General features: G+C 43.0%; 1 protein-coding gene across 1 annotated transcript; it reads left to right on the top strand.

Moving 5' to 3' along the window:
- Positions 1–4,071: 4,071 nt before the first annotated feature.
- Positions 4,072–17,823, top strand: LOC112215306 (phosphoenolpyruvate carboxykinase, cytosolic [GTP]). The gene is given in 12 exon segments (XM_042298748.1): positions 4,072–4,394; positions 8,432–8,644; positions 9,463–9,647; positions 10,085–10,291; positions 10,491–10,678; positions 11,337–11,354; positions 11,356–11,471; positions 11,473–11,495; positions 12,555–12,770; positions 15,879–16,016; positions 16,255–16,350; positions 16,792–17,823. Coding segments are annotated over 12 exon segments (1,902 nt in total). The 5' UTR covers positions 4,072–4,362; the 3' UTR covers positions 17,262–17,823.
- Positions 17,824–21,001: the final 3,178 nt, after the last annotated feature.

Here is a 21,001-nt window from a genome sequence, read left to right on the forward strand (position 1 = left end):
GGTAATGCTGCTTCTACCATTTTGAGTGGTATGGTCATGGTCAGTTTATGTCTGTCTGATGTCATATGACTAAGTAGGTCTCATCAATGAAAATCTGATATATATATATATTTTTTATCCAGAATGCTTTCTGATTTCCAATTTTGTTTGAATTCATAATAACCATGGATAGCCTAATACCTCAGAAGACAGAATACTAAACTGTAGCTCCCAGTGTGCAAGTGCACATGACATGAAGTTGGCACTCAATTAGCAAAGAAACCATGATTACAAAGACTACAGTGTGCAAGCTGGGCCAGTCTTGGTCATAGGGGCTTTCTCACTTAAAGTTTCCATCACCTGAAACAACCTAATTCAAGTAGCGTAATTGCTGCCCTACGCAGAACAATTACAAGCCTTTCTACAGATTAAAAGTTGCTCTCTGCTCAGAAAGCTTGAAAAAGCCATCAAGGGTTGAGAAACGCTGCTTCTCTGAGAGGTATTATTGCTTTTTGAGGGCAAGTCAATCCTGTTATTGATCTTTTATATTACATTATAGTAATTTTGAATCTTGACAAACAAACTAAACAAAAAAATTCAATGGCATATTATATACTTAGAAAAATTGCTGTCCTTATAAAAACAAAATGGGTTCTATAACTTGCTTCATATATGGAACCCCTAAAAGCTCTGTATAGAACCCTTTTATATGGTTATTTGATTAAAAACCCAAGGCTTCTTCTTCACTGAACCAAAATTGGTTCCATATAGACCCCTGTATGGTGCCATTTATGAATTATGACTACTACTAATAAATAGTAATATTTTTTAGCCAAGAATATAATATAATAAACATTAACAGACCAAATAATACCAGCAATGTTTTGACATTTTATTGTCATTATATGCAAACATAGTTTGGAAATATGCACTGGTACCCAGGGTGGAAACTGTTTGCTTGAATGATGACCAATCTTGGCACCAACTCTGTGGCTTTATGGAACAGTACAGTAGGGGTTGTTGCCTGCTGGGTCTGGAGAACAAGATAAAAGGAGCAAAAACATGAGTTCATCTACAGAAATAAAGATACATTGCAAAGCAGACATATAATCATTAGGATTTAGAAGAACAACTTACATAGAGTTGTTGTCAGCAGCAGCCGAAAGAGAGATCCTCTGCCTCTGATGGCTTACTGTCAGACTGAGCAAAACATAGTGTGTCAAAAGCCATGTAATGATTAACTAGCCTATTGAATCACCACGACAAACATATATAAATCATTTAGATAAATACTTCCTCTCAGTCCGCCCACTGCCCATCAAGTGCATTCAACAGAGGTCAACAATAGTCTTGTAATAGCTTCATTAAACATTGTCCCCTCATCTGACTCCACACTGAAATAAAAGTAACAATTAGCTAATAGCCATTGTCAGGCTGGGTCTGTAGCTCTATTTGGCATGTTCCATAATACAAAATCATGTTTCTTTGTAAGAGCTAGCTTGTAATGTGGCTAATTAAAGAGGCATAGCTTCGACCTGTCTAGCTTGTTTGCTAGCTAGCTTACAAACAATGCTCAAATGTTTTATCTATTTAGTCTAGCTATAGTTTATTAAATGACTGACTTCATTTATTCAACCACAGATCCAATTAACTTACTGCAAATCATTCTAATTGTTTTGTCTGATTATTCAAATTATTTAATTGACAATCGTAATCTGAATATTCAGCTGTCAATGAATCATCCACTTGTTCAAGTAATAACTTGTGCAAACCGCAGTAATGAAGTCAGTGGAGATATTCAAACATGATTGTGGGCACGTTGGGTGACAGTAACCAAAAGGTTGCTGTTTCAAATCCCAGACTTGACTTGGTGAAAAAATCTGCCAATGTACCCTTGAGCAAGGCAGTTATCCTTAGCTGCTCCAGGGTAGCTGTCGATAATGGCTGAACCCTAGCCATGACCCCACTCTTTAAAGGTGTCTCAGGGAGGGTGGGATATCCAAATAGGATAACTTTAAGCACCTAATAATATCTATTATATTATATCAGTGTTGCAGACATCCAGTACAGCCAAAAGAACGACTCTAAAATAGCTGTCACAGCAGTAGACATGAGTTATTAATTGAGTGAGTGATTTAAACTTAAGTTGTTTTCCATTTCTGCCTAGTTGCGAAATATACTGACCAAAGGTCTTTCCTCTATGGATGACAGACGATAAAGGGGAAGGGAGCGTCTAGGAGAGAAACATGGTAGCAAAGGTTGCCTGACATATTAATAGTGTTCCATGAAACGGTATTAGTTCAAACTACAAATACAATTCTGAATCAAGTTCATTATTGACGTATTAGTTACGATTATAATAGAACAAGCGTCAAGAGATCTTGTTTGATCCTCAGTCAAATCATTTTCCTTTTGGTTCTAGAACATTTAAACCAACCTAGAAGTACGACTCATTATTGCATTGTCTGCCTTCTATTCTTGAATGTGCATTTAAAGATGACATTTCAGTTTCTATCCTGGTTCTGTGACCTGATTTGAGAATGTAAAAAATGAACAACAAAATAAATAAAAAATCTAATCAAATAACCCACATTACTTGGTGTCAAATCAAATCAAACAACCCACATTACTTGGTGTGAGAAGGGTCTGGTTGAGACTTTACTTTTCAGTGGTTCCCTTATCAGTGTACATGTAACCTATGATAGGCCTCTCTCATGGACTCTCAATGTAAGATAACAAGACTAAGTCCACATTCCAACCATGATTTGAGCTTCAAATGCCTTTTTTTTTTGCCAGCAGCAGCATTTCTGAATGTTCTCTTTGATAACCGAGGACTGCATCTGTGGGCGGGGGAGTGAATGCATAAATAGTGCATGCTGTTCTCCATAATATGGCGGCTGATTCTGCTGGCCATAACGATGGTTTATAGAAGTTTAACCAGTGGTACTGGGGGCTCATCTTTCTTTGAACTCTGTCTACCCTACTGTCATTATCTCTCTCTCACTGTCCACACAACGTCCCCTTTAACTTTTCCTCTCTCTTTCCCTCTCTAACTTGGAAACATTAACAGGAAATCTGCAATTTGCAACCCTCAGACCAGGCTCAGACATTGCATTGCTTGGTAGATTCTGGACAGAACTGGTCAACAGATCAGAAGCTTTTTGTCCCATCCACGAATACAGCTCAGGCATCCAACACATTGAATGAAAGTACAATGAAAAAGAGAAAGAACATAGCGGTATCACAGATAGCAAATATCTTTAGATTAATCCCATATACTTTCAGCCTAGTATGCTTCATACTGCTCATAGTTGCCCTTATCAAAATCTAACTAAAGATGCACAGAAGTCATGATAGGTTATGACATCTGCTCATAACGCAGGTGTCAATCATGATGACATAGTTTCGGGAATTTGTCAGGCCTATTTGTCCAACAGGTAGGCCCATGGCAGTGTGTAATCATTTAGGTAGGTCTACTAGTTTATGTAATAACACGTTTGTTGGATAACCTGCATCGCACCAGCTGGATCAAGAGAATTTACGGAGCCAATATTGTCATTTTGAGATATCCTTCCGCTGTACTATTTTTTTTCAATGACTTTGCATTTATTCTGCTGACTCTGCATGTCCCTTTCGAGCACAGACCAAAAGCGGACAACTATTTCCCTCAACATTGATTCTCCATAGGTTGTACGTGCCTTACATCCACCACCAGTCACCATTGCTGAAGTATATATGAGGGTCACCAGGGCAGGGCGGCTGTTGTGTCTTAGCGGATACAGGAACTTCAGAGCTTGCATCACCCGGTAGAGGCGGTTTGGTTGGCTGTGAAGGAGGCAGGAGCAGGGATAGGATAGTCGTATGAAATGCGCCTCTTAGCTGTTTCATGCTTTATTGAAAGCGAGTAATTTTAACATAAAATCAGACACCTCGCGGTCCATTTATTTGTTTTCAGATTGTCCTGTTTTTATAACTTTTTTTCTGAACGGTTATAACGAAGATCTAGCTACATCAATAGCCTACTGCTGGATTACTTGACGAAATACATATACATTTGCGTGTATAAATATATTTATATATGCAATCGGTAGGCTATTCGTTTGCATTAAAGTTATCAACCTAAGCATCATCGTCGACTGCGATGCGCAGAACTTAGATTCAGTCAATGTGTTTGCCTCCGATAAATTGTTACACGTGTTGCAAAGTGCAAAGTTCTTTCATTAGCCTGTACTGGGCAACCTCAGCGGTGCAGTTCTTCTTCATAGACCAATCAGATATGAGTTGTAGTTGGTGCTAAAGGGCACACGACGCTCTTATTCTCTCTCTATATATTTATTTTTTTAGACTTTTATATTTCATTACCCCATTTTAATATTTTACAAGATGTCGTGCCTTTTGCTTGGACTTATCAGAAGGTGAGTATCTTAACATTTTGCCATTTGTAACTCAATTTATACCGAACAAAAATATAAACGCAACATGCAACAATATCAAATATTTTACTGAGTTACAGTTTATAATAAGAAAATCATTATATTGAAATACATTCATTAGGGCCTAATCTATGGATTTCTAATGATTGGGAATACAGATATGCAGAATACAGATATGTTGGTCACAGATAAAAATGGGCCTCACAATGGGCCTCATGATCTCTAAATGGTATTTCTGTGCATTCAAATAGCCATTGAAAAATTCAATTGTGGTCTGCGTTTGGATGTACTGCCAAATTCTCTAAAATGACATTGGAGGTGGCTTATGGTAGAGAAATGAACATTCAAATCTGTGGCAACAGTGCAGTCTGCATGCCAATTGCACATTCCCTCAACTTCTGTGGCATTGTGGTGTTTGACAAACTACACATTTTAGAGTGGCTTTTATTGTCCCCAGCACAAGGGGAACCTATATAATAATCATACTGTTGATATGCCACACTTGTCAGGTGGATGGATTATCTTGACAAAGGAGAAATTTGTGCACAGAATTTGAGAAATATGCTTTTTATGTGTATGGGAAATTTCTGTGATCTTTTATTTCAGCTCATGAAACATGGGACCAACACTTTATATATATATATATATATATATATATTATATTTTTGTTCAGTGTATTTCCTTATTGACCAACCTATAGCAGAGTATAGTGTAGCCTTCTCAGCAACATTATGGTTTTTCAACATTTTAGAAACTGCAATGGTAGCCAAAAGATGGTATTAAATTAGTTTTCATGAATTAGTAATATCCCTATCGTGGATAGGATACTTTACCCAGTTGTTATTGCTATCTCACTCAAGATATTGTATGTCTGTTGGCAGCAATCCTAGGCAAACATCCTTCTTACGATAGGGTATATTTTTATGGCGGCAAACTAACTCAGGGAATACACACACCCTGCCATATCAGAGAAACATCGTAACCTAATATCAAGGATACATAAACAACAGATTAAATGTCCACAAACTAAGGATTTAAATGTTCCCATTGTAGAATGGAAGGTCCTATTGAAGAATTTGAGGAAGCACTGAAATTCAAAGCAGTGAGCCATTCATCATCTACATCTTGATGATCAGTTCTGCAATAGTGTCAGACATATAGCACAGCACACACCGAGCACTCTGTGTCTTGGATTGTGTTAGGCAGATTTGGAAGTGCACAAATCTGACCATCCATATTTCAAAAGCTGTTCGCCTCTGAGATAGAAAATGACGGGAAAGAATTTTAAGATCCTGTTATAACAAGTGAGAGAGACAGGACGACCCAAAGAGACATGTCCCTCATTTTGAATCTCTTACGTTCCTCCTTCACAACTCTTTCTCTAGGCTTTGGTGATGTCACACGGAGACTAAAAAAAGTAAATGTGAGCTGTCTTGAGTGCATCTTGTCTTGACAGTCTGGAGAGGATCTATGTCCATGTGTCTGTGCATTTGTGATTGGTGCATGAGTGTTGATACACAATCATAGTGCATTATGGGAGTTAGGCGTTTTAATGACTTCTGCATGTATATGCATGGTGAATGAATGTATTTCCAGTGTGCATGTGCTACGTGCATTTCTGCTGAGTTCCTGAAAATTCCTTGTGGACCAAGCTATTAACATTCAAAATGGGGGGAGGGGGGGGGAGTGTGTGTGTGTGTGTGGTGCATGGTGATTGGTCTACGTTTTTGTCCTGGTGTATATGAGACAATGCAAAGCCCAACCGGGACCCAAAGAGAAGGCCACAGGGGTTGAGAAATGATACATTGTTATGGTCATCGTTGTGCTCACATGTTTATCTCTCCCTAAGTCAGGATAACACTGTAGCCTATTCCTGGTTTTACATTCAGTTTCACAGAAATGTCTGTGGGCGCCCCACAATGGGAAAGCAGGGTGCGCTGGTAATTGAATATAGCTTATGTTTTTGGTGAGCTACATTGCAAAATTACAGAGGCAGATTTGTACTCTTTAAGTTGAACTGTGCTGCTATGGTACTTGTAGTTGGAGCTGGGACTTCTGCCACACCCTTAAATGGATATGTATAGAGCTTATAGATATGAACTCATGTTACATGTTCAGCACATTTTCTTTCCTTTTAAAAAAAATACTGTTTTTTTATTTTCTTGTAATATTGTGCAGCACGTGTATAGTTTAGATGTTTGCATGACAGAATAAAAGCTCCTGCATTATGCTCAATAGATTTTCAGTGAAGTCTTTTTTTTTTTTTTTTAAGTGGCCTGAAGCATGGCATTCTACATGGTAACCTTTCTCCTCTCCTGGTTCATTTTTTTTTTTTTTTTTTGTCTGCTTGCTTGCTCTCTCCCAGTCTGAAGTTTCTCAACACACATCTGGTCGACTGCATGCAGAAATGTGTCACTTATAAGAGACTTCATGAACTGGAGAAGATCTTTTAAGATGATGTATCATCACGTAAAGGGTTACACAGTGTTTGAAATAACACTTGTTCCCTGTGATGTTGGGCAAGAATTGTTCTTGGCAATATGCCATTTTTCCATCCACAACATGTTATCTTCTCAGTTTGCACCTAGGGCACTGGGCAACCTTTAACCTTTCCTTTAGAAATGGCCGTTATGTACACGTCAAGTTTAATGACACCAACGATGCAGCCAATTGGGGCTGGCGGCGGGCTAGCACTTTTACCAGGTAACAGGGAGCCTAGTGGTTACAGCATTGGGCCAGTAACTGAAAGGTTGCCGGATTGAATCCCCGAGCTGACAAGGTTAAAAAATCTGTCGTTCTGCCCCTGAACAAGGCAGTTAACCCACTGTTCCCCAGTAGGCCGTCATTGTAAATAAGAATTTGTTCTTAACTGACTTGCCTAGTTAAATAAATCAAATCTTTCAACTAGTAGAAAAGTGTTATTTTTGAAATTCAAGCCAAATAGTTAATGGACCTATAACCATGAGTTGGAATGTGAGTTCAATTGTAAATCAGCTCCCAGAGCCAAAGAGAGCCCTAATCAGTTCCTAGACATGTCAATAAAATTAGTTTAAAAAAAGTTCAGTTGAAGAGTGTATCTGAGAACCCATATCGTCATTCTCAGCCTTATTATTGATTCCCCCCCTTTTTTTTTTTTGTGAAGCCACGGTGCCTGGTTTTTCTAGTCAGCTAGTCTGATTGCTCACGCATGTTGTAACTGATTGTGTTCTGCCCTTGTTTATGAACACTGTTGTTAACAAACAACAGAAAGCCCCCCCTACGTGCCCCTGCCATTATAAAGAGCTCTGAGCTGAAGTCTCAGGTTGCACTGCCCTGGACACAGTTTGCATTAGATTGCCCACTTCCTGCTACTTACTTACATTCTTACTTAGCCTGAGGAAGAGCAGCAAAACCAAACCGCGTAGGAAGATGGCTGCTCTTTCAATGGCCTTTCCTCGTGAAAGTCATTTGAGTTTTGAAGGTATGGGATATGTCTCACAGACTTTTAAATCATGAGGAAGGAACATGTATGGATCATGAAATGCTATTGTAGAATATGTTCAGAAGTAACACATTCACAGTGCTTGCCATTGTTTGGGGAAACCCTAAAAAGTGCGATCTGAGAAGTGACATTACATTCGTCCATTACCGCTATGCATTATTGATGTGTGGATTATTCACCAGCACTGATAGTAGGACTGTAGTGACACATTGTCCTCTAATCTGCTCTCCATAGAATTGCATCCCTGAAACAATACAGAAGAGGTTGATTGTGTATCTTGCAACCATTATTCATCTCGCTACCCAGTATTTAAATGTTGCTTGTATTGTTGCCTATTTTGACACCAGATTTAAATTTGATATCCGTTTTGGATATTTGTTTATTTATTTTTAAACTGCAAGTTGCTAAATGATGGTAGTATTGCTCCTCTGACAGCTAATATCATGTATATTATGGTACAGAATGTTTTTGAATACAGTGCACCTTCCTGTCAGCCTCTGTAACACACCCACTCTTACCTCCCGGTGTCCTGGTACAGACGGGGTGGAGTGGGGACATCCGTGGGGGTCCGCTCCTTAGCCTCGATCCCCTCTCTGCCCCCAGCGGTGGCTGACTTTGTGAAGAGGGCCGTGGATGAGTGCAAGCCTGCCAATGTGCATGTGGTGACGGGGAGCGCGGAGGAGTCCGCCCACATCCTAGCTGGCCTGGAGAAAGACGGCATGGTGAAGAGGCTACCCAAGTATGAGAACTGGTGAGTGTTGCCGTGGTCCCCTACCTACTCTATCACCGCTGGGATTGGTGGGACTCTGGCTCTCACACTGGTGAGTGTTGCCGTGGTCCCCTACCTACTCTATCACCGCTGTGATTGGTGGGACTCTGGCTCTCACACTGGTGAGTGTTGCCGTGGTCCCCTACCTACTCTATCACCGCTGTGATTGGTGGGACTCTGGCTCTCACACTGGTGAGTGTTGCCGTGGTCCCCTACCTACTCTATCACCACTGTGATTGGTGGGACTCTGGCTCTCACACTGGTGAGTGTTGCCGTGGTCCCCTACCTACTCTATCACCACTGTGATTGGTGGGACTCTGGCTCTCACACTGGTGAGTGTTGCCGTGGTCCCCTACCTACTCTATCACCACTGTGATTGGTGGGACTCTGGCTCTCACACTGGTGAGTGTTGCCGTGGTCCCCTACCTACTCTATCACCGCTGTGATTGGTGGGACTCTGGCTCTCACACTGGTGAGTGTTGCCGTGGTCCCCTACCTACTCTATCACCGCTGTGATTGGTGGGACTCTGGCTCTGTATGTCAGGAAGCAGTAAGATAGTGAGCGAAGGTAATGTAGAAAATAATATAATACATTAGCTGTGATTTTTCTGGTTAGTAAAGAATGCTTACGTTGAATATGTACATTATTGGGAGTACTAAGTCTGTCAAACTAAGTAATCTGGCTTTTTAATCACTTTTTCCACTGTGGCCCTGAAGCTCATCAAAAGCCTGTTATTCTCACTCTACCATAAAGCATGATAAGATAATTAATAGTCTGTTTATGGCCTTTATCTCTGCAGCTGGCTGGCACGTACAGACCCCAAGGACGTGGCTCGGGTGGAGAGTAAGACTGTGATCGTCACCAAGAACCAGAGGGACACCATCCCTATCCCCGATGGGGGGGCTAAGAGCCAGCTGGGCAGCTGGATGAGCGAGGGTGACTTCCAGAAGGCCAGACAGGACCGCTTCCCAGGCTGCATGGCAGGTATTGGACTGTACACAACCCCCCTCTCCTTCTGGACTCTCTGGAGGTTTACACCATCCCGTCTATAGTTTCAGCTGTCCACACTATATAAATAGTCTGCAATGGAGTGTTATTCTTCAGTCAAATTGGGTTCATCACTTTTTTTTAATGCCTATTTTTGCCTACCAGAAAACCGGGCTTAAACCTCAACGTTGAGTCGAGTGTTATAGTGTCATACCACTGAAGTCTAATTAGACAGTGAGAGGGCCAGTAGTCATTAAAATATAAAATGGTTGAATTTAGGATTAAAATGTAGAGTTAAATAATTATCTGAAAAGGGCCCCAAAAAAATTGGAGACACCAACTCTTTTAATCAGCTAACTGAGACTTGTCTCTAATGAAAAATAATGCCTAACTCTCAATGTTTTATTTAAATGAACATCCCCATTCTTCCTCAGGTCGAACCATGTACGTGATCCCCTTCAGCATGGGCCCGGTGGGCTCTCCGCTGTCTAAGTTTGGCGTGCAGGTGACAGACTCCCCCTACGTGGTGGCCAGTATGGGCATTATGACGCGCATGGGCACCCCTGTCATGGACAAACTGGCACAGGGGGCGGAGTTTGTACGCTGCCAGCACTCCCTCGGTCGACCCCTCCCACTGAAAGGTACCATTTCACAGAGGCCTTCTCTCGATCTGCTGTCACGCATCACATCCCTTACATAACCATACACATCCTGCTTTATGCCATACAGTTGCCTCACTTCATTTCGTCTCTCCATTTACTCTAATTCCATTCACTGCTTCTATATGCATTCATCCCTCCATCACCATTGTCCTCCCATGGTCCCCCTCCCCGCTCCCAGCTCCCCTGGTCAACTCGTGGCCGTGTAACCCAGAGAAGGTGCTGATCTCCCACCTGCCAGACACCAGGCAGATCCTGTCGTTCGGCAGTGGCTACGGAGGCAACTCCCTGCTGGGGAAGAAGTGCTTCGCCCTGAGGATCGCCTCGCGCATCGCCAAGGACGAGGGCTGGCTGGCCGAACACATGCTGGTGAGAACGGGGAACTGATAGGGGTGCACTGAATTCCCTTTTTGGAAGGGTTCCGATAGGAATACTGTACCTTAGACAGGAAAAGCAGACTGGAATATCTGTGCTGACCTGCAATATCAGGAGATGGGTTGCCAGATACAGATCCACAGTCAGTACCTCATACAGTAGCAGGGAGTAGTTAGTTAATCTCTTGTGACGTTCCTACGTTATGGGAGAAACTACTCAGTGCAACACTCTCTGTCTGTCTGTCTGTCTGTCTGTCTGTCTGTGTCTGTCTGTCTGTCTCTCTGTCTCTCTGTCTGTCCTCTCTGTCTGTCTGTCTGTCTGTCTCTCTGTCTGTCTGTTTGTCTGTCTGTCTGTGTCTGTCTGTCTGTCTGTCTCTCTGTCTGTCTGTCTGTGTCTGTCTCTGTCTGTCTGTCTGTCTGTCTGTCTCTCTGTCTGTCTGTCTGTCTGTCTGTCTGTCTGTCTCTGTCTTTCTGTCTCTCTGTCTGTCTCTCTCTGTCTGTCTGTCTGTCCTCTCTGTCTCTCTGTCTGTCCTCATCTGTCTGTCCTCTCTGTCTAATCCTCAGGGTCTGTCTCTCTGTCTGCATCTCTCTGTCTGTGGGTCTCTCTGTCTGTCTCTCTGTCCTGGCTTTTCTGTCACTCATCCCCCCACCAGATCCTGGGCATCACTAACCTCAACACACACTGAAGTACGACGTGGCGACCCATTTCCCAGTGCCTGTGGGAAAACTAACAGACTGGCCATGATGAAGTGCAGACTGCCTGGCTGGACTGTGGAGTGTGTAGGAGAGACTCGCCTGGATGAAGTTCGACAGTGCAGACTTGAGGGTAACATACTACAGACTCGACACGTAACATACTAGTGCAGACTCGACCCATAACATACTAGTGCAGACTCGACCCGTAACATACTAGTGCAGACTCGACCCGTAACATACTAGTGCAGACTCGACCCGTAACATACTAGTGCAGACTCGACCCGTAACATACTAGTGCAGACTCGACCCGTAACATACTAGTGCAGACTCGACCCGTAACATACTAGTGCAGACTCGACCCGTAACATACTAGTGCAGACTCGACCCGTAACATACTAGTGCAGACTCGACCCGTAACATACTAGTGCAGACTCGACCCGTAACATACTAGTGCAGACTCGACCCGTAACATACTAGTGCAGACTCGACCCGTAACATACTAGTGCAGACTCGACCCGTAACATACTAGTGCAGACTCGACCCGTAACATACTAGTGCAGACTCGACCCGTAACATACTAGTGCAGACTCGACCCGTAACGTACTAGTGCAGACTCGACCCGTAACGTACTAGTGCAGACTCGACCCGTAACGTACTAGTGCAGACTCGACCCGTAACGTACTAGTGCAGACTCGACCCGTAACGTACTAGTGCAGACTCGACCCGTAACGTACTAGTGCAGACTCGACCCGTAACTAGTGCAGACTCGAGTGCAGACTCGACCCGTAACGTACTAGTGCAGACTCGACCCGTAACGTACTAGTGCAGACTCGACCCGTAACGTACTAGTGCAGACTCGACCCGTAACGTACTAGTGCAGACTCGACCCGTAACGTACTAGTGCAGACTCGACCCGTAACGTACTAGTGCAGACTCGACCCGTAACGTACTAGTGCAGACTCGACCCGTAACGTACTAGTGCAGACTCGACCCGTAACGTACTCAAGCTTTGAATTTACTGTCAGGCTATTAATTTCATGGTCAGACATTTTGTACAACCCATTGAAACTATAACCATCAACTCCCTCCTGTTTTAGAGTTCATTGTGCTTCCTTCAGGAAACAAATCCATACAAGCATCTCTGTCACTCACTGTCCTAGTCACTTTGTTCTCAGGTAAACTCAGGGCAATCAACCCAGAGAACGGCTTTTTCGGTGTGGCTCCCGGCACGTCCCTGAAGACCAACCCTCATGCCATGGCGACCATCGCCAAAAACACTGTGTTCACCAATGTGGGTGAGACCAGTGACGGAGGGGTGTGGTGGGAGGGACTGGACCCCCCTGCCGCAGGGGTCTCCCTGACCGACTGGCACGGCAAATCCTGGAAAGCAGGTAGAGTTGACTCACTGTAGTGCAGTGGGAACCAACCTGAAAGCAGGTAGAGTTGACTCACTGTAGTGCAGTGGGAACCAACCTGAAAGCAGGTAGAGTTGACTCACTGTAGTGCAGTGGGAACCAACCTGAAAGCAGGTAGAGTTGACTCACTTGGAGTGCAGTGGGAACCAACCTGAAAGCAGGTAGAGTTGACTCACTGTAGTGCAGTGGGAACCAACCTGAAAGCAGGTAGAGTTGACTCACTGTAGTGCAGTGGGAACCAACCTGAAAGCAGGTAGAGTTGACTCACTGTAGTGCAGTGGGAACCAACCTGAAAGCAGGTAGAGTTGACTCACTGTAGTGCAGTGGGAACCAACCTGAAAGCAGGTAGATTTGACTCACTTGGAGTGCAGTGGGAACCAACCTGAAAGCAGGTAGAGTTGACTCACTGTAGTGCAGTGGGAACCAACCTGAAAGCAGGTAGAGTTGACTCACTGTAGTGCAGTGGGAACCAACCTGAAAGCAGGTAGAGTCACTGACTCACTGTAGTTGCAGTGGGAACCAACCTGAAAGCAGGTAGAGTTGACTCACTGAGTGCAGTGGGAACCAACCTGAAAGCAGGTAGAGTTGACTCACTGTAGTGCAGTGGGAACCAACCTGAAAGCAGGTAGAGTTGACTCACTGTAGTGCAGTGGGAACCAACCTGAAAGCAGGTAGAGTTGACTCACTGTAGTGCAGTGGGAACCAACCTGAAAGCAGGTAGAGTTGACTCACTGTAGTGCAGTGGGAACCAACCTGAAAGCAGGTAGAGTTGACTCACTGTAGTGCAGTGGGAACCAACCTGAAAGCAGGTAGAGTTGACTCACTGTAGTGCAGTGGGAACCAACCTGAAAGCAGGTAGAGTTGACTCACTGTAGTGCAGTGGGAACCAACCTGAAAGCAGGTAGAGTTGACTCACTGTAGTGCAGTGGGAACCAACCTGAAAGCAGGTAGAGTTGACTCACTGTAGTGCAGTGGGAACCAACCTGAAAGCAGGTAGAGTTGACTCACTGTAGTGCAGTGGGAACGACTGTGGTCATTTTCAATTATTATTTATTTTAGTTTTAATACAAATTAAATATATCTTGGGAGTATTAATTGTATTATAAGCTATTTTACATTACTTTTCACAATGCAAATAGTTTATTATCATAGTAATAATAATAAGCCCTTTAAGCTGGAATCTTTAAATGAAACAATGTTTTGGTAAAAAGCTGAGTGATGGACCTGGAGAAATGTAACCACTCTCAAATTCAAAGCAAGAGCTATGTATGCAAGGACTGCCCATCAAATATATTAAAATAATAGTTTTAACCTTGTGTTGAGGCTATACAGTGTTTGTTTACATTTACTTTGTTTACAAACATTGGACAAGTTTCTACTGTATTTTGGGTTTTGATACTCACAGTGCGGCAGGGTAGTCTAGTGGTTAGGGCGTTGGACTAGTAACCGGAATGTTGCAAGTTCAAATCCCCAAGCTGACAAGGTACAAATCTGTTGTTCTGCCCCTGAACAGGCAGTTAACCCACTGTTCCTAGGCCGTCATTGAAAATAAGAATTTGTTCTTAACTGACTTGCCTAGTTAAATAAAGGTAAAATAAAAAGTTGAATGTCACGGTCCTGATCGACTGTGGGGAAAACAACCTGTGGTTACCTAGGTTACCCCGTTGGCTCACAGCAAATACTTGACCCTTTTTAAATGCAGTTTTTTTTGGTAATCTGCTTTTTTTAGTCAATTACAAAACTACATTTAAGAGAAGTACAAGATGACTTTTTCAACATTACTTGCTCCCGAGCATTCTCACTACTTAGATTAATGTAATATTGACTGTAGGGATTCCTTCATGCCCCTTTTCATGAAGGTGCTAGCAGCCACGTGACTGGAACATTAAGCTAAACAAGACCAACAACACAAACAAACAGACTATACAGCTAGTGAGTGGAGTTACAAATTGACTAAAACAAGTGAAATGTCTTACCTGTGATGAAATGTTCCCCACACCCATAGATACGTGTAGCCTACTTGGACATCGGGTCCCCACATTTCCCACGCCGAATAACCTGTAGCCACAGGGCTCTTGTCGCAGGCTTCATTTCCCTATGTGGGAGCATTGCCAACCGTAGGTCAGGATCTTTGACCTGCTTACATGTACATTGAACAATGAAGTTGTCTCTTTTACCATGGGGTTCAATGGGAAATAATGTTTGTTTTCCCCAATTTGTGGGTTTAGTCGAGGGAGAATTACATCTTATGACGGGAATATCGAATTGGAGTATGGGGTATGACAGTTGAACGAAGCTCATGAGGATTATATTCTTCAAGAATTACTGGGTATATATCATTCATTTATAAGTCCCAAAATAGATGTACATTCACTGCTAAAATGGACTACTGAGAAATTTGATGTAAAAAAATATATATATCTGCGACTCCGCAAATGGTGGTCCTTGAGCTTTTGGCTGTGATTTGGTGGTCCTTGAGCTTTTGGCAGTGATTTGGTGGTCCTTGAGCTTTTGGCTGTGATTTGGTGGTCCTTGAGCTTTTGGCTGTGATTTGGTGGTCCTTGAGCTTTTGGCTGTGATTTGGTGGTCCTTGAGCTTTTGGCTGTGATTTGGTGGTCCTTGAGCTTTTGGCTGTGATTTGGTGGTCCTTGAGCTTTTGGCTGTGATTTGGTGGTCCTTGAGCTTTTGGCTGTGATTTGGTGGTCCTTGAGCTTTTGGCAGTGATTTGGTGGTCCTTGAGCTTTTGGCTGTGATTTGGTGGTCCCCCGAACCAGAAAGGTTGGGAACCTCTGCTGTAAGTCTTAATAGTGACACCTGGTGACACGTCATGATACTGTCCTTTTGTTGTCATTGGTTTGAGAAAGTACTGCATCACTTTTCTACTGCTGTCTCTTTGTAAATCACCACAAAGCATTTCTCCATGAATCTCTATTAGTGTTAATTATAATGTAATCATGTTTCTAAGTGATTTATTTACATACAATCAAATCAAAATGTAATATAAATGTTAATGTCCTAATACTATTCATTTCTAACAGTAATAATGTGTTCCAATCATATTCACCCTTTTTCTCTTCCTCACAGGAGACTCTGGCCCGTGTGCTCATCCCAACTCCAGGTTCTGTACCCCGGCGGCCCAGTGCCCCATCATCGACCCCCAGTGGGAGAGTGACGAGGGTGTGCCCATCGATGCCATCATCTTCGGGGGCAGGAGGCCAGAGGGTGAGTGGCCTCTACTGATCCAATGACTAAAACAATGGTTTAGTAGGTCATCTAAGATTACCACTATATATTTTCATACTAGCATCTAGTGTTGTAGCTAGTGTTGTAAATTATACAGTTTTGGTTAATGTAACGAGAACAAATACAAATGATTCCCTGTGATAATTGAATTGACATTCTTATCCAATGTTTCACTTTGGGACTTTGTTACACTGTTGCTCTGACCTCTGTTTCCCAGGAGTCCCTCTGGTGTACGAGTCGTTTAACTGGCGCCACGGTGTGTTTGTAGGAGCCTCTATGAGGTCTGAGGCCACAGCAGCTGCTGAGTACAAAGGTACAGTACCTCATTAACCACATTAAAGAGCTTGTCAAAGTTAATTAAATCATTTAATTCATGTTTCTGGCTCCCGGGTGGCAGCGGTCAATGACACTGTATCTCACTAGTGGTTCGAATCCAGGCCGTATCATAACCGGCCATGATTGGGAGTCCCATAGGGCGGTGCACAGTTGGCCCAGCGTCATCCTGCTTTGGCCGGTGTAGGCTGTCATTTTAAATAACAATTTGTTCTAAACTGACTTGCCTAGTTAAATGAAGGTAAAACACAGAACAGTTCTAACATTTAAGTGGATAGGAGCTGTCTATAGAGTAGACAGTAAAAACCTCTCTAAGGTTAATATCACCTGATATGATGGTATACTGTTGTCCCTGATTCCTCTGTGATAATGTAGAAAACCATGACCTTTTTGAATAAAATACTTTTTTTTTCTTCTCCAGGCAAGGTTATCATGCACGACCCCTTCGCCATGCGCCCCTTCTTCGGCTACAATTTTGGTGACTACCTAGCCCACTGGCTGAGCATGGAGACCCGCAAGGGCGCCACCCACCTGCCCAAGATCTTCCATGTCAACTGGTTCCGGAAGGACCCCACGTCGGGCTCCTTCCTCTGGCCGGGTTTCGGTGACAACGCCCGCGTTCTGGAGTGGATCTTCAAGCGCTGCAGCCGTGAGAGGGAGGACGAGGCGGCCAAGAAGAGCATGGTGGGCTGGGTGCCACTGGAGGGAGCCATCAACCTGCAGGGACTGGGCAGCGAGGTGGACATGGGTGCCCTCTTCGACCTGCCCAAGGCCTTCTGGGAGAAGGAGACCCAGGAGCTGAAGGCGTACTTTACCCAGCAGGTGGGAGCCGACCTCCCCCAACAGGTGGAGGGAGAGCTGAAGGCTCTGGAGGACAGGATCAGGAATTGAGAGGTGGAGGGACCAGATGATTCAGAGAGAGAAAGTATTGACTATTGGACATTATACTACGCTGATGCTGCTATATGGTAGTACTGACAAAAAATGACTAACAAGCTAATTTCAATTTTGTGGAAACTGCTTTGCCTATATGTGGGTAGATGTAAACCAAAGTTTCTAAATTGTAAGAAAATACAATGAGATGATGTGACTGTATCACTGAAGAATGCAGTTCATGCTACCACACACTGTCAGTGGCTATATCAGTAGGTTTTAGGTGATGGAGCAGAATCGGTGTTTAGCAGTACCTTACTGACATCTTGCAAAGAAGTATAAAGGTATTGGATGTTTACAAGCTTTAGCCCAAATAATCTAATCTAATCAGGACAAGCTTAAATATCCATATTCATTTAAACATTTTTAAACAGCATTTTTTGTCACTTTTGTATTGTTTCCAATAAAAATGATTATGAGCTAATGTTTACACATGAGATATGTAACATGTTGGACCAATAAAAATGATTTAATGTGAAGGTTTTTATTACAGTGCAATTAATAAACAACCTCAAATTCAGCCTCAATTGTGTCTGTTGATCAACACCAAACATAACTGACATAACTCCCCAAAATATATCAATTAAAAATTCGCAAGTAATGGTAATATTTAAGATAAATAAAGTTCAGATTCAGTTTAGAGTGATTCCTATAATGTTCAGCATATTCATATATTTGACCTTTCTGTTACATAATTTCCAGTGTGCTGTTTGTAACATTAAGGGTTGATGGTCACTAGACTCAATGCTGTATGTTGTGGATTATCAATCAAATGTATTTATAATTCCCTTCTTACATCAGCTGACGACACAAAGTGCTGTACAGAAACCCAGCCTAAAACCCCAAACGGCAAGCAATGCAGGTGTAGAAGCACGGTGGCTAGGAAAAACTCCATAGAAAGGCCAGAACCTAGGAAGAAACCTAGAGGAACCAGGCTCTGAGAACCAGTCCTCTTCTGGCTATGCCGGGTGGAGATTATAACAGAACATGGCCAAGATGTTCAAATGTTCATAGATGACCAGCATGGTCAAATAATAATAATCACAGTGGTTGTCGAGGGTGCAACAGGTCAGCACTTCAGGAGTAAATGTCTGTTGGCTTTTCATAGCTGATCATTCAGAGTAACTCTAAACTCCTGTTGAGAGGGATTGACGCCAGACTGGAGGAACAAACACCAGCCTGTGGAACACTGATTCTGTAGTAGCTGACAAAGCCACTGCCTTTTGTTTTGACTCTCAGGCTGGTGCTTACAGAACATGTGTTGGTCCGGTTAGGAAATAAAGGGACTGTCTCCAAGAGGCTGGTGTTTACAGAACATGTGTTGGTCTGGTTAGGAAATACAGTGCCTTGCGAAAGTATTCGGCCCCCTTGAACTTTGCGACCTTTTGCCACATTTCAGGCTTCAAACATAAAGATATAAAACTGTATTTTTTTGTGAAGAATCAACAACAAGTGGGACACAATCATGAAGTGGAACGACATTTATTGGATATTTCAAACTTTTTTAACAAATCAAAAACTGAAAAATTGGGCGTGCAAAATTATTCAGAAAACAAAAAGTGTCATTGTAAAGGGCTTGTCTCCAAGAGGCCAGTTAGATGTTTTCTCTGCTTCTATACTAGATGTCTCCCTGTTACAACTTGTATTAAACCTGATTGATTTATGATGAACTTTATCAACTACTTTTCTTTTGTTCATTGACGCGCAAATATCATACCCCCAAGACATGCTAACCTCTCACCATTGCAATGACAAGGGAGAGTATGGTACAGGTTAGTCGAGGTAATCGAGGTAACATGTACATGTAGGCAGGGGTATAGTGACTATACATAGATAATAAACAACAGCATAAAAAGGGGGGGGGTCAATGCAAATAGTCTGGGTAGCCATTTGATTAGCTGTTCAGCAGTCTTATGGCTTGGGGGTAGAAGCTGTTAAGAAGCATTTTGGGGGCCTTCCGAGTGGCACAGTGGTCTAAGGCACTGCGCTGCAGTTGCTGGCTGTGCTGCTAGAGATCCTGGTTTGAGTCCAGGCTCTGTCGCATCTGGACAATTAGCCCAGCGTCGTCCGGGTTAGGGGAGGGTTTGGCCCACAGGGAAGTCCTTGTCCCATCGCGCTCTAACGACTCAAGTGGGCGGGCCAGGTGCACGCTGACACGGTCGCCAGGTTACGGTGTTTCCTCCGACACATTGTTGTGGATGGCTTCCAGGTTATGCAGACATTGTGTAGTGAAGTAGTGCAGCTTGGTTAGGTCGTGTTTCGAAGGACTCACGGCTCTCTCTCGACCTTTGCCTCTCCTGAGTCCGTAAGGGAGTTACAGCGATAAGACAAGACTGTAACTACCAATTGGGGGAAAAAATGGTAAAAAAAATTAAATAGAAAAAAATAAATATGTATCATTAAACAAAACAAAAATAAACAAACATTTTCAGGGCCTTCCTCTGACACCACGTGGTATAGAGGTCCTTGATGGCTGGAAGCTTGGCCCCAGTGATGTACCGGGCTATACCCCCTACCTCCTGTAACGCCTTGCGTTCGGAGGCCGAGTAATTGCCATACCAGGCGGTGATGCAACCAGTCAGGATGCTCTCGATTGTGCAGCTGTAGAACATTTTGAGGATCTGAGGACCCATGCCAAATCTTTTCAGTCTCCTGGAATAGGTGTTGTGTCCTCTTCATGACTCTATTGGTGTGTTTGGACAAGGATAGTTTGTTGGTGATGTGAACACCAAGGAACTTGAAGCTCTCAACCTGCTCCACTACACTGCTCCGCTCGGCCCTCCTTTTCCTGTAGTTCACTATCATTTCCTTTGTCTTGAGCACGTGGAGGGAGAGGTTGTTGTACTGGTACCACACTGCCAGGTTGCTGACCTCCTCCCTAGACTGAACCAGGTTTATCTCTAGTTTTGCCTGTGCTTAGCTCTATTCCATTTATTTTTATCCTAAAACACTTGATGACAAGCATACCCATAACATATTGCAGCCATCAACATGCTTGAAAATATGAAGAGTGTACTCAGTGATATGTTGTGTTGGACATAGAATTAATTTCTTTGCCAAATGTTTTGCAGATTTACTTTAGTGCCTTATTGCAAACAAAATGCATGTTTTGGAAAATTGTTATTCTGTACATGTTTCCTTCTTTTCACTCTGTCATTTAGGTTAGTATTATGGAGTAAGTAACATGTTGTTGATCCATCCTCAGTTTATCCTATCACAGCCATTAAACTATGTAACTGTTTTAAAGTCACCATTGACCTTATGGTGAAACCAGTGGAGGCTGCTGAGGGGAAGACAACTCATAATAATGTCTGGAATGGAGCAAATGGAATGGAATCAAACACATGGAAAACATGTTGGATGTATTTGGTACCATTCCACCTGTTCTGCTCCAGACATTACCACGAGTACATTCTCACCACTTTATTTTAAGAATATGAAATGTCAGAATAATAGCAGAGAGTGATTTATTTCAGCTTTAATTTCTTTCTTCACATTCAAAGTGGGTCAGAAGTTTACATACACTCAATTAGGATTTGTTAGCATTGCCTTTCAATTGCTTAACTTGGGACAAACATTTCGGTTAGCCTTCCACAAGCTTCCCACAATAAGTAGGGTGAATTTTGGCCCATTCCTCCTGACAGAGCTCCTGACAGAGCTGGTGTAACTGAGTCAGGTCTGTAGGCCTCCATGCTCGC

The sequence above is a fragment of the Oncorhynchus tshawytscha genome, linkage group LG16 (genome assembly GCF_018296145.1).
Source record: "Oncorhynchus tshawytscha isolate Ot180627B linkage group LG16, Otsh_v2.0, whole genome shotgun sequence".
Taxonomy (NCBI): domain Eukaryota; kingdom Metazoa; phylum Chordata; class Actinopteri; order Salmoniformes; family Salmonidae; genus Oncorhynchus; species Oncorhynchus tshawytscha.